Raw genomic sequence first — 14,193 nt, forward strand, 5'->3', positions numbered from 1 at the left:
CTCCCTTCCTCTCTCTGAAATCAATAAAGACATATTTTTTAAAAAAAAACTAATCCTCTGTGTAGCCGTTCTCAACTGTTTCCAGTTCATCACTCATCATGATTTTAATTATGCATTTAGTTGTTATGTGGATAAATCTAGGTTATCTTTTATTGCTCATTCTCTGCACTTTTATGCCAGAGCATGAAATACTTTCCATATTTTCCTCTATTTTACGGTTTTAATTTTTACATATGAAACTCATCTGTTTGCAGTTTCTTTTGGCCTTACTGGTGAGGGAGTATCTAACCTGATGATTTTCCTGACTCTCATGATGCCTCCTCATCACAAGCTAGCTCCTCCCACATACCAGGCTGGTTCCGTGGTACCAGGAACCGAGTTATGGGTGTGGAAGCACAGCAGGGGTGGGGGACTCAGCCATGGTCAGAGAGAACTGGCAAACAGCACAGAGGGGTCTCAGCTTTCACACGGAGCCCAGCATACCCTTTACTACACCCCACTGGCCTAAAGCAGTTTCCATTTTTTTAAAGCTCACATCTGAAAGTTTTAACATCACAACTGAATTGCCCAGCTGGGCGTGGCTCAGCAGTTGGAACATCGACCTATGACCCGGGAGATCGAGGTTCGATTCCCAGTCTCAGTACATGCCTGAGTTTCAGGCTCGAACACCAGCAGGGGGCATGCAGGAAGCAGCTGATCAATGACTCTCATCATTGATGTTTCTCTCTCTCCCTTCCTCTCTCGGAAATCAATAAAAAAAAAAAAATATTTTAAAAATCACAACTGAATTAACTAATCGCCCACCCCCCCCAGGCTGATTAAGGGGAAGTCGTCTGATGTGATCAAGTCTCCTCATTGAAAGCACCAGATTCCTGCTTTTGGGCGGAAGGGTCTCACACGGATGCATGTGTTTTGGAGCCTAGCAGAACCACACATACAAGCAGACATGTGAGGTGTACATCTATAAAGAATTTTTCTCTAGAGACCAGTTCAGTGATGGGAGCCGTAGCTAAGCATCTGTCCACATGCTAGCAGACTTCTTGAGTGGCACCCACAGGTGGGCTGTCCTACCCTGTGTTGTGCACAGGCTGGAGGAAGCTATGAAGTCCACGAGGCTGTGCAAACATGCATGCAGATGAATTTTCTAGGAAGAGCACTGTCAGAGCCTCCATCTAATTCCCCAGCAGCAAGGTTTCCATTCCTGAACACTGCTCTAAGATCACACGTGCATGTAATTACGTCCACTGCTCAGGGACTGCCAACCACCTCTTCAGAGGTTGTGTTAACATACCGCCATTCCTCTCACCGTTTCTCAAAGTTCTCTTCCAATTCCTTCCTCAGTCAAGGGCAGTGCAATTGTTTTCTCCAGGCACTTGGACTCCTACAAATTCAGCACTCTGCCTTTAAGATCACCTGCCAATCTTATGACTAAGACACAATAAAGGCTCAAATATCAGACATATCAAAAGGTGTGTGCTTCAAAAAAAGTGAGGAAGCATGCTTGTAGATTTCCAATGGGATCCATTCATATTAGGACATTTGCGTTTTTAGCAGGACAGACATTCCTCATTGTGATTCTGGAATGCTCAATAGGGGTACAATTACACGCCCTTTATACAGTGTTGCTATAAACAATTATACAGCTACATATTATATTGGAGAGTCTAACCAATTAAATAAGAGTTGAAAAAGAAATCATTGAAATAAATAAGGAGAAAATGAAGCATAACATAGATAATATATACACGTAGAAAAGCCAAAGAAGTAACAAAATTATCAACTGTAGCTAAATAAGGTATAAAGTAAATAAGTATATATACAAACATTAACATCATCCATGTTTACCAGCAAAACTAATTAGGCCTAATTCTCAACAACAAAATCCTTCGGATGCACGTGAAATCACATGAAAGGAGATGTGCCATGCTCACGTTGCAAAGGCATCATCAGTCCTCCCCACGGTTTAATTCACAAATTTACCAGACCATGATTCCTGGGGTTTAGTTATTTTTATATCTTCGGTCCTAGCCCATAGCAGGCACCCCAATAAATATTATTTGAATGAATGAGCTCCAAACCAATCAAATTCCTAACTGAATTTTTCTAGGAACTAGAAAAGAAGTGGTACCAAAATTCACTTTTATACAAAAATTGGAGAGAATAACTGAAAAAGGACAGTTGAAGGGGACCAGCCCAACCACTTTTAAAATGTGTTCCAGACCCACAGCCTGGCACTGGTGCGCACACCCCCAAAGTCACACATCTGCAGGAGAGAAAGCCCGGCAAAAAAGTCGGTGCAAGAAATTGTGTTTAAGAAAAGCCTTACGAAACAAAGGAAGAGTGGAGAATTACTGTTACCTAGTCCAGTAAATGACACCAACAAGAACCAGAATCTCCTCAGCTCTTCCCGCTCTTCTTTGTCCAACACTATGGTGGTAAAAACTACTCAACCTAATCTGCAAGGCCACACTGTCTTAGCTCCAGCTGTCGTCACCTCTTCCTCAGCCCACTACAACTAACTAGGCCCCTGTCACCTCCTCTCTCCCTTCCTCCACAACCCCACCTCCACCTGCCACAGGAGTTGTCTTCCTAAAGCACTAACTTCATTTTCTCAATCTTCTGTCTATAAGGACCCCCAAACTCTATGGCAGTAGTCCTCAAACCATGATCTCCCCCAAAATGGAACAGAAGCTTTTTTTAATAATGGTCTTCTACAGATGACAGCAAAAGCCAATCAATATTACCTGTCTCCAAAAGCTGGTGTTCACGGTCACGGGTGGTCATGTACTTGAGTCCTGCCATCTGTACGGGGAATATTATTAATCCTAGCATGTTCAGAAAATGCAAAAGCAGTGAGAACACTGAAAGGCTATAAGAGATGAACAAGTGTAATGAAAATTAAACACTACACTGTGAGAAATGATACCTCAATAAATTTTCAATGTACAATAAAACTGTTATCAGGAAAGATGGCCATCATTTTATACTAGGCAAAGAAACTGACTATGCCAGTTTTTAAAACTTTAAAAATTTTTAATATATTTTTAGAAAGAGAAGAAGGAAAAGGGAGTGCGAGAAACCTTGACGTGAGAACATAACATCAATCGTCGTCTCCCCGCCCCCCCCCAAGGATCGAGCCTGCAACCCAGGCTTGTGGCCTCACCGGGTATAGGTATGGCAACCCTTTGGTGCACAGGACGACATCCAACCAACTGAGCCACACAGGTCAGGACAAAACTTTTTAAAGCTTTGAAGAACAACTTGCTCCTTCTATTGGATGGAAACACACCCAGGAACTTGTGAATGCAAACACCACAGTCCCTCTGAACTTGAGGACATGGAGATCTACACATGGCCAGCACTACCTAATGAATTTGAAAACAAGTGTTGGATAGTTTTGCTGCTGTTAAGACTCAAATACGGTTGTCTTTTTCCAATTTATTTACCAAAAATATTAAGTTAAAGGATGAAATTTTCAGTGTGCGAGGTTTCCCTTAAGTATTTTTCTTCGCTCACTGAATGCTCCATCAGCCACACCTCCACCTGGCTGTTATCAAGGCTGCTCCAGTGTCACATGTCAGGGAAGCCTTCCCTGGACCCCAAGCACACCTCAGAGATCTCAGTCCTGTGCCCATGCTCCCTTGATCTGAGCACTCACCATATCTAGGAAGGAGAAATACTCTGGTGTATTTCCCCAAGGTACAGCTGGGCATGGGTTCAAGTGGCCACTCCAGTACTGCCTCTGAAAGGATCTGATGACCAGGTGAAATCCAAGCTGGTAGATTTATAAATGTTCACACTGACAGGTGACAGGTAGCTGGTAGTGGTTTAGAAAAATTTCTGTGCCATCTAAATATTTATTTACTCATGTAAATATTTGTACTCATTTGAGCACCTGTTTAGTCTATAATTTATGATTTAAACTCTCTATGGAGTAGAAATTAGGCTAACCCATGAGGAAGAACACTGAGAAACTAGAGAAGAAATGCTAATGAAACATTAAAGGAGAGATCAAGTTGACTACTAGACCCAAAAGTATCTTTGATAAAGACGACACCTAACAAGAACTGTGGGAAAGGGGAGGAAGGGAGAAACATCTTAGGACTGATTAATCAAAAAGAAGTAGCCAATGCAAATAATAAGCTCAGACTTTTAAAAAAGAGGCTCCTATTTTAACTTGGAGCTTTCATTCCCTTTTCCAAGATAAATAACTTTCAAGTTTCAAACTCATAGATGAAAAAAGAAAACTTCCCACTCGTTTTAGAAAACTAAAAACACAAAACAAAAAAAAACGCTAGAAAATAAAGCAATTCTAAAATATCAACTGTTTTATGCTCTATTTTTATTATGAAATACTTTTTAAAAATGTTTTTATTGATTTCAGAGAGAGGAAGGAAGAGGGAGAGAGCAATAGAAACATCAATCATGAGAGTCATTGATCAATAGCCTCCTGCATGCCCCCTACTGGGGATCGAGTCGGCAACCCAGGCATGTGCCCTGACCAGGAATCAAACTGTGACCTCCTGTTTCATGGGTTCATGCTCAATCACTGAGGCACGCCAGCCAGGAGATTATGAAATATTTTGCACTCAAAAAATATATAACATACATGGAAAGTATGATGAATAATGATAAAACAAATGTCCCATCCCCATCTCAAGAAGTTCATCACCAAACACTACTGTCCAATTTCACATATCACAAGAATGAGACTCTAAACTAGAGGTCAAAGCAGGCATCCTAAGGCCAGATCAAGCTTGCAAATGTGTTTTAACCTACACAGTAGGTTTTTATTCCCCCTTTTCACTGATAATATTGAAATATCAAGAAGCTTCACACAGGAGTCAACATTCTGGAATATTATTAAAAATGGTAACAAGTGGCTAGAGCTGAGAGGAACTGTCTCCTTTAAATGCACATGCACTCGCTAACTTACCACAGTCCTCACCACTCCCTATGGTCTGACACTTACCTCCCACTCAGCTTATTAATTTCATTTGAGTTTGTGACTTTTGCTTACAAAACATAACTGTGGTTTCCAAGTTTTTGGAGTGTGGGAAACATTATTTAAAGTAAAAAAAGTTTCAGACTTTAAACAGGAACAATACTACAAGTGAAACAGGACCACACTTCTTTAAGTACTATTTTGCAATCTAAAAAAGCAAGGTTTTCTGTAACTCATTTGGCCACAAAACTTGGCATGAACAAACACGAAGCTATTTATAATCTTTATGTATTTCATTTAGTGTGAAATACACTCATACATTTCACTACATAAATATTAACAAGTTTGATTAAGTGTTGCTGCCCCAGATCCTGCTGGAAATATATGATAGCATGTGGACACTACTTTTCTAAAATCTGACAAGTCTGAATTCTGAAATTCATCTAGCCCCAAGGATTCTGGGTAACACACTGTGGCCTATTGTACTTTAAGTATCTACATTTAAGAAAATATACACGTAGAGGGAAAACAAGATGGCGGTATAGGTAACAGCTGCACCTGCTGCCTCCGGCAACCACATCAAAATTACAACTAAAATACAGAACCACCATCATTCAGACCCTCCTGATCTGGCTGAACAGAAGCCCTACAACCAGGGAACTGAAGGAGCATGGAGAGCGGTAGGAGGGGCGGAGATGGGGGCGGGGCGGGGCTGGATGCTGGAGATGAGGCTGAGGGCCCACACCCGGTGCCTCAGGGTAAACCCGGGAGGGAATCTCGGCAGTGGGGGTTTCCCAGAGTGAGGGTCCCAGCCCAACAGCAGGCCCCCAGCCCAGGGCTCCAAGGCCAGAAAGAAACGTCCCCACAACTCCGGGCTGTGAAACCAGCGAGGGCTGTCACTGAGGGCTGAGGAGGCTGCAGGAGCCCCAGGCTTTCCTCTTGAAGGGCCCGCGCGCGCGGACTCACTCAGATGTGCTCCCTCTGAGCCCATCACCAGGCAGCAGCTTGAAAGGAACCTGGGACAGTCGGGGAGGAAATAAACTGCCTGAAATCCGGGCGAGAGCTGGAGGGGCGGCTTCCTACCAGGCAGAAGAGCTGGCAGAGGCCGTTGCTCTTTTGGCGAGTCCTCCCCGCACACAGCAGGCAGGCAAGCGCCATATTTGAATCGCCAGCACCTGACTCACACCTCTGGCCCCGCCCCGTGATTCCTGGGCGCCCCTCCCCACCTGCAGCTCATCCAGGCCATTCCCAGTGGCTTTTCTATGTAAATGGCCTCTCAAGCCTCATTCTTAGGACTTTCCTAAAACCTCTCAAACAAGCAGCAAGTGGCCTCAGCATGCCCCATATGGCTTGATAAGTGGCCCCAGGCCTGGCACTAGCGGCAGCCTGCATTGGCTCATAGCTTGGCCTCTCCTGAACAACGCCAAGCCCAGCACAAGTAGCAGCCAACTATAGTTTGCTGTGTAGCTCATGCTGGGTGGCCCTGGGCAAGGCACTGGCAGAGGCTGACTTGGCACCTCCCAGGAGGCCTCAGAGACAGTGCACCTAGTGGTCAGACACGACAATGCTGGATTACAACCCTACCACATCCACGAGTGACATTCAAGGGGCACACTTGGTGAACACTAAAGCTTCATGGAAGTAAATCCTGCTCCCTAGGGGTGTTTCTAGCACAGCAGCTGTCCGGCTGTAGTTGCAGCTGGTTCTCACAGCTGACTGGCCGGGGAGTCAGTTCCTCCCAGTGACACCAACAGCAACCAAGGCTCAACTACAATAGGAAAGTCCACACAGCCCACACAGGGAGCACCTAGAAGGCCCAGCTCAGGTGACTGGGAAGGCTGAGCCACTGGACCCTACAGGACACCTACTACACAAAGCCACTCTACCAATTCCAGGAGACATAGCAGCTCTACCTAATACATAGAAACAAACACCAGGAAGCAGCCAAAATGCAGAGGCAAAGAAACATTTCACAAAGGAAATAGAAGAAATCTCTAGAAAAGGAACTAAATGAAATAAATCCAAGCAAGCTAACAGACAAGAGTTCAGAATAATGGTTATAAGGATGCTCAAGGATAATAGTAAGAGTATGACAAAAATAATTGAGAAAATCGATGACATAAAAAGTACCAATTTGAAATGAAGGCTACACGAACTGAAATGAATAATAATTTATAGGGAATCAAAAGTAGAGTAGAGGACGCTGAGAATCAAACCAGCAATTTGGAACATGAAGAAACAAAAAACACCCAACCAGAAGAGCAAAAAGAAAAAAGAATCCAGAAATATGAAGATAGCATAAAGAACCTCTGGGACAACTTCAAGAGACCCAACATTCGTATTATTGGGGTACCAGAAGGAGAGGAAAGAGAGCAAGAAGTTGAAAACCTGTTTGAAAAAAATGACAGAAAACTTCCCCTACCTGGGGAAAGAAATAGACTTACAGCCCGGCCGGGAGTGGCTCAGCGGTTTAGTGTCAACCTGGGATCCAGGCGATCGGGGTTCGATTCCCAGTCAGGGCACATGCCTGGGTTGTGGGCTCGACCAGTGACTCTCTCATCATTGATGTTTCTGTCTCTCTCTCTCCCTCTCCTTTCCTCTCTCTGAAGTCAATAAAGATGTGTTTTGAAGAAAAAAAAAAAAGAAAGAAATAGACTTACAAGTCCAGGAAGCACAGAGGGTCCCAAACAAGAGGAACCCAAAGAGGCTCACAAGACACATCATAATTAAAATACCAAAGGTTAAAGACAAAGAGAGAATCTTAAAAGCAGCAAGAGAAAAGCAGTTAATTACATACAAGGGAGCACCCATACCACTGTCAGCTGATTTCTCAACAGAAATGTTGCAGGCCAGAAGGGAGTGGCAAGAAATATTCAAAGTGATGAAAAACATGGAACTACAACCAAGATTACTCTACCCAGCAAAGCTATCATTTAGAATTGAAGGTCAGATAAAGAGCTTCTCAGACAAGGAAAAGCTAAAGGAGTTCATCACCACCAGACCAGCACTACAGGAAATGTTGAAGGGTCTTCTTTAACAAGAAGCTAACGAACAAAAGAATCTGATGGACTAAACAGACCCAGAGACACTGACGCATGTAACAGATGATCATATTTCAGAAGGAAGAGGGAAGGGGGGTGGAGGATGGGAAGAGATTAACCAAAGAAGTTATATGCATATATGTATAACCTATGGACAGAGACAATGATGCGGTGAAGGCCTGAGGAGGAGATGGGAGCGAGGGGGAGGGGGTCAACTGGGGGGAAAAAATGGGACACCTGTAATGCTTTCAACAATAAAGATAAATTTAAAAAAAAAAAAATTTACTTATACACATGAAACAGAAGTGTGATATTTCTAATTAAATTTATTTATACTTGACTAACTAGTATGGCATCTACCTACCTTTGAGAAACAGAAATAGAATGATATACACAAAACATCTGTAGTCTGAGAATGGGTGGTGCTCATGCTGACCCTGGGACATTACACCAAAATGCTGACCTTCAGGGAGTATGCTGCATACAGCCAGGGAACTGCAGCCATGAAGTAACTCCATATTAGAACATGCTGCTTCTCATACAAAAGTGATGCTGTATTACCACATGCTTTCAGGGCTCATTTCTTTTCCGTGAGCAATGCGGCGCTCTAGGATTTGTCATAGTCTGGGGTTCACAATACGTAAAGAACGTGAGACCATGGGAGATCCGATTCAGAAGAAGCCGCAAAGATATCAGATCTCTTTTCACCCTGCTCTGTGCAGAGAATGAATGGAATGCCCTCAGAATAAAGCCGACCACAGCTACCCCCTTTCTCAGAAACACTGTTCAGAGCTCCCCTAAAAATGGCAGAGGAAATCCTTGGGAGTAAAACAAAACAGCAGAGTGAGGGATGAAAAATGTTACTGAAGTCAGGAGATGGCTTGTGATATTAGACACAGGAAGGGCTGTCACGGAAGAGATGAGGTTGGTTCATCCTGGCCCCAGAGGAGTGCTCTGGGATGCACAGGTAAAGATGCATTTTGACTCAGCATCTGAGAATTCCTGCTGCCCCTATGGAACAGGCTATTTCAGGAGGAACTGCCTCTTTTCCTGGAGAAGGTCATATTTTGTAATCAGGGAGTGGTTGGCAAGGAATGTAATAGGATTAGGACAGGCCGGGTAGGGACTGGGGAGAGCTAGATGGCTAGTGCCTGGCCAGATGGGCCAGCTGTTACTCAACATAGGAAAATGTCAGGTATTGTCAGGTCTTCCAAGAAGCCAAAATTCCAGGTTTTTGTGTGAAAACTCTGAATTTTTAATTACAGGTCAATGATTATAAAAATACATGCATATATACTGGATAGACAGGCAGAACACAGCTATGCCCTGCAAGCAAACAGTGTGAACCTTTGATTTGAAAATTCACATACCCAGAACCTGGAAGGACTAGACCAGGGCTTCCCAATCTCAGCATTCTTGGCATTTGGGACCAGATCATGACGTGTTGTGAGGCAGTCCCAAGCACTGTAAGATGTTCAATGCATCCCTGGCCTCCACCCACTAGATGCCAGTGGCAGCCCCCCAAAAACCAAGCCATGACAATCAAAAATGTCTCCAGACCTTTCCCCTGGTGTGTGGGGGGGTTAAACCATACCTGGTAAGAGTCACTAGAGCAACATCCAACTCTTAGCATCCAGGATTTTATAGAAGCGTCACTCATAACTTGAATAAGGGGTTTCTCATGTAACGGGTGCTCACATGAAGTATGGATTTATAGCTGCCTCGGAATCAGAAACCTGGGTTCAAACTCCCAGCTCTGTCATTTTCTAGTCTCCTTGAGTTCTGGCTTCCTCATCATCAAATTGGGAATAAATAACGTCACCCCTTAGAGTTGCTTAAGATTACAGGGAGATAATTTATGCAAAGCACCTAGCTCTGCAGCTTAATAAGCACCAAAGACATTTAGTAAACATTAATCCTTCCCCGGGGAAAAGGCAGCTCAATGTCTGCAGTCGGAAGCACACGGGATCCAGTCAGAAGCCCTGGACCCGACCCATGCCAAGCCTCGGTCACTAAGGAGCTGTCAGAACGTAACAAGGCATTCTTCCTTCTTCACACAGATGCTGCCACTGCAGGCGGGGCCACAGCAAGGGATTTGGTACAGCACCTAGTCAACTAAACCACTGTAGAAATATTGATGATTATTCTTATCAGATCTTTTAAAGATTTCTGAAAAGGAAAGAGCAGTTCTTTAACAAAGTCAAAGAACTGAGAATGTAGTAATAGGTACAGGACAAAAAAAATAACAACAGGGATCATTAACTTCCAGATCCTTCTAGACAAGGAACTGCCAACTGGTGACCCACGGGCCAAATCCTGCTCTGGATATTTTGCTTAGCCCCATGCAGTGTCATACTGGTTGTTTAATTTGCATTAAATGCCATTTGATTTTCATTAAAACCCGAATTCCAGGTTTTTCTCAAAACTCCCAAAATTGCCATGTCCCTTTGGTGAGACAGGAAGTACCCGTTCAGGTCCTCCCTTCCCTCCCAGGCCTCACCTGGCCTAAGGCACTCATTGATTTTACCAGCTTGTCCCCTCTAGGCATTTGAGTTTGGGATTTGGCTTATCTGAAGACAACTTCTCTGGGAAAGCATTACGGATATCGCTGAGACACTCCCTCCCAGAGGCTCATCAGATCATAAACTCGCCTAGTCAGTCCCTTGAATTCTTTTCTCCTCGACACTTCTACGTCATCACTAGATGCTCCTGAGGTTCCTCCTCCCGGAGTACACCTTCCTTGATTCAGGGTATCAACACCCCAAATCACCACTGTATTCACTGGATTACCTGCACGAAGCATGTTCAAAAACAAAATACCTTTCATTGTAACAGAACTACAAAAGACGTGACAGGACATCTATAGTTTACAGGACCAGCGCACCTCCTCCCCTTCTGCTGGGACCTGGCGCTCCCCAACTCAGTCCCTGTGATTTGAGTGGGGTTGACTCCATTCCCATTTCCAGGGAAAGTCATGTGACCCAGTCAGAAACATTCGTAGTTAGTCCTGGGACTCTGGCCACAGTGACTGGGAGAAAAGTATTCTCCATACCCCTGGGACTTGAACTGAGGATGATGGAAGACTGGGAGTCTCCTTGTGGACACAGCTTATCTAAAGAGAGGAGCCCCTAGATCCAGCCCAGTCTGCAGCCACCCTACTTTTGTGGACTCTTTGGTCACATATGAGCCAATTAATTCTCATCTTTGCTAAAGGACATTTGTTTTTTCTTACAACCAGAAACCTAATCAATACAAGAAAAATTTGAAAACCGTGCTTGAAAATGGGGGGGCAGATGCTCTGCACAAATTCTTTCCCATTTTTTGTTACCTCCTCTCCACCCAGTAAGAGCTGGGTTTTGCTCTGTGCAGTAGCCATCCCTCTATAAACTTTTATCTTATGGTATATAATTATTTTTTGCTTGCCTATCTATCTCTCACAAATCTATTGAGATCCTTCAGGGCAGAAACTGTGTAGTTTTCACTTTTGATTCTTTAATATTTTGCACTATAGCACACAGTTTGGGCTCAACAAATGTCTGTTGAATGGATGGATCAACTAAAGGCAGGCAGACTAAAGGAACCATCCTAATTCTCTTCCTGGGGCCATCCCAGTCCTGAGACCACCTCAGAAGCCTTGCCCCTGTGATACACATACCATCTTCTGACACAGACGCACCCACCACTGTAAACAAGTTGCATCATGAGAACTCACTCCTTCCAGCCATTACTAATCCTCCCACAGGTCCAACCCACGGAACCTCACTGTGGACTCACAAGGCCCTAAGTCTGGAAAGAGAATACTTCACTGCAAGATGCCCCCAAAACTCTATGAATTGATAACCCAGTGGGCATGTCAGTCACACATATAATTTTACACATGGTTGGGGGGGGGGCTTTGGTTTCTAGACTTCATCTTGACCCCAATACACCCAGAATCCTGACTCTGATGGCCACCCACCATCTGCTTTCACAAAATAACAATGCCAGGCTCTCTCCTGCCTTCATGTTTTCCTCCCTAGTCCTTTATAATTACGTAAGTGGAAAAAAGTACAAATATATCTAGGAAATCAAAAGCAGTAAAGCAATAGATTTCCCCGTAAAAAGTTTTAACTTTGAGTGCATAATTGCCACACCCGTAATTGCTCTGTAATGGCTGTAGCTTCCACTGGCATCTAGCAATTAAGATTTTCAAATAGTCAAAGGTCAGGGCCAGAATTATAGTCCTAGTATGAATCACCATCGACTCTATCCAGTTCTCATTTTCCCATACTTGGGCCCACAGCACCAGGGCAATCTAGTAAGAACTAGATCTACAATAGATTAACAATATTTGTTGAGTATCTACCCTGTGACAGGGAGCACAGCAGGACCTGGAATCAAAAGGGAAAGACATAGCAAGGCCTCTCAAGGCTTTCAGTCTAATGCAGAACAGGGACAAGTAAAGAGGCAATTACATTACAGAAAAACAGGTGCTACACGGAGTTATGAAAGCACCCAGGAGGAACAGCCAGTCTGTGCTGGAGCCTCAGGGAAGCCCGCTAGGGGCAGAGACCTTTACCAGGAGACCTAAAGAACAAACAGGCGGCAGTGGCTGTAGGGCAGGTGTGTTGAAAAGGCTTCGGAAGAAAGTTCCAGGTAGAGGATAATTGGTGAGAAAGGGTGGCCTCCTCTAGAAACTGAAAGCAGGAAAGTATGGCTGGAATTTACAAGTGTGAAGAGAGAAGCTGCCACAGAGGAAGCAGAGGCCAGAGACCCTGAATGGCTCCACAGCTTTAAAAAGCCCCGAACTGGACTGAAGAGCAAGCATCACTTGCCTTGCACAGTGTACCAACAGGCCAGGATGACGCTTACTAAATACTGATTTTACAATGCATGTTACTGACAACACTAGGAAGGGTAGGATACTTACAAGCCGTTACCTTATAATCTGTGTACAGATTCTTGGTTGAAACAGCCCTCACTACTGCTATGTCCACCTCCCTTCTCACGGCTACCATTTTCCTACAAACAGGAAAGCAGGCACACAGGGACAGGGATTCGCTAGGGGAATAGGAAAAGTGCACACCAAGATAACAGGGCGGGGCACCAAAAAAACTGAGCAACTACCCTAAGCAAAAAAGTTGAGGGAAATGAAACAGTGAAAAGCAAATTTGGAAAATTCAAGAGGAAGTAAAAGTATTTTCATACACACAAAAAAAGAAGTGTCTCACATGCTCTGGCCAAAATGAACCCTCTCTCTTAGTCAACAGTTAGGGAAAAAAATCAAAAGCTGTGAAAAATTCACACTTTCCTACTCATCACAAAATAAACAGTAAATCGGACAGTACAGCAACACCCTGGAAAACCCTGAAAGAGCCGCCCCGGGGACGCCACGCAGGACAGTCGCCTGGGGACGCTCCGCGAGCCACGGACCACGAGCCGGTCCTGCCCCAGCACCCGGGCACCTGCAAGTCCGGCCTATTCGGTTACTTCAGAACAACTGAAGCCACCCTGCACGGGGCAGCACCTCCCGGGGCGCAGGCACCTAATCGCCGCCGCACACCTGAAACCAGCGTAACACTGCACCTCAGCTGTCACTAACAAGAAATACACGCGTGGCCGTCAGGAACACCGTCTTTATGCCAAAAGACGAGCTGTTTTAAGAATCAAGGCTCTTCTGGCATAAAAGCAAAACCAAAGACACACTGAGAAGTGTCTGCTTCCAAATCCAAAGTGAGAAAGAGGCTTTTTAAGACGGTTTTGGTTTTTTTTAATCGAGGCACGGCGTTTCCTCCGGCTTTGCTCCCGGTGCCCAACTTGGGAATGTCAAGGGGCGGCCTCCGGCGCCCGCGGGCCCCGGTGTGGAGACACAGCCCCGAGCTGCCGAGGGGCGCAGTGAGGCTGGCCCGGCGGGGGGGCGCGCGTCGGGGACCTTGTTCCCGTGGGAGCCCCGCGCTCGCCGCGAAGGGCGTCCCGCGGCGCCCGCGGAGGGCTGGGAGCGCGCCCCACGGCGCCCCCGGCCCGGACCCCGGGCCGGAGCCCGCAGGGCCCCGGGGAGGCGCGGCCCTACCGGGGCAGCCGCCCGCCCCGCGCCCTCGCCCGCCCCGCGCCCCGGGGCCGCGCACTCGCCTGCCCACGGTCTGGTTGGCCAGCTGCTTCATGCGGTTGAACTGCTTCTTCATGGCGGCGGCGGGCCGGGCTCGGCCGGCGGGACGCGGGCAGTGGGGC

At 45.5% G+C, this 14,193-nt stretch overlaps 1 protein-coding gene across 3 annotated transcripts in view; it reads right to left on the reverse strand.

Moving 5' to 3' along the window:
• Positions 1-14,193, reverse strand: part of ARHGAP17 (Rho GTPase activating protein 17) — an 81,653-nt gene extending 67,460 nt beyond the window's left edge. Inside the window, exon 1 of one of the 3 annotated variants that reach the window (XM_087815856.1) lies at positions 14,095-14,192. In XM_087815856.1, coding sequence (XP_087671982.1) covers positions 14,095-14,147 — 53 coding nt within the window. In that variant the 5' untranslated portion in view covers positions 14,148-14,192. Of the gene's footprint in view, positions 1-14,094 lie in introns of all 3 variants that reach the window. The other 2 variants (XM_087815858.1, XM_087815857.1) reach the window with 2 other exon arrangements.

The sequence above is a fragment of the Miniopterus natalensis genome, chromosome 3 (genome assembly GCF_054644295.1).
Source record: "Miniopterus natalensis isolate mMinNat1 chromosome 3, mMinNat1.hap1, whole genome shotgun sequence".
In the NCBI taxonomy this organism is placed as follows: Eukaryota; Metazoa; Chordata; class Mammalia; order Chiroptera; family Miniopteridae; genus Miniopterus; species Miniopterus natalensis.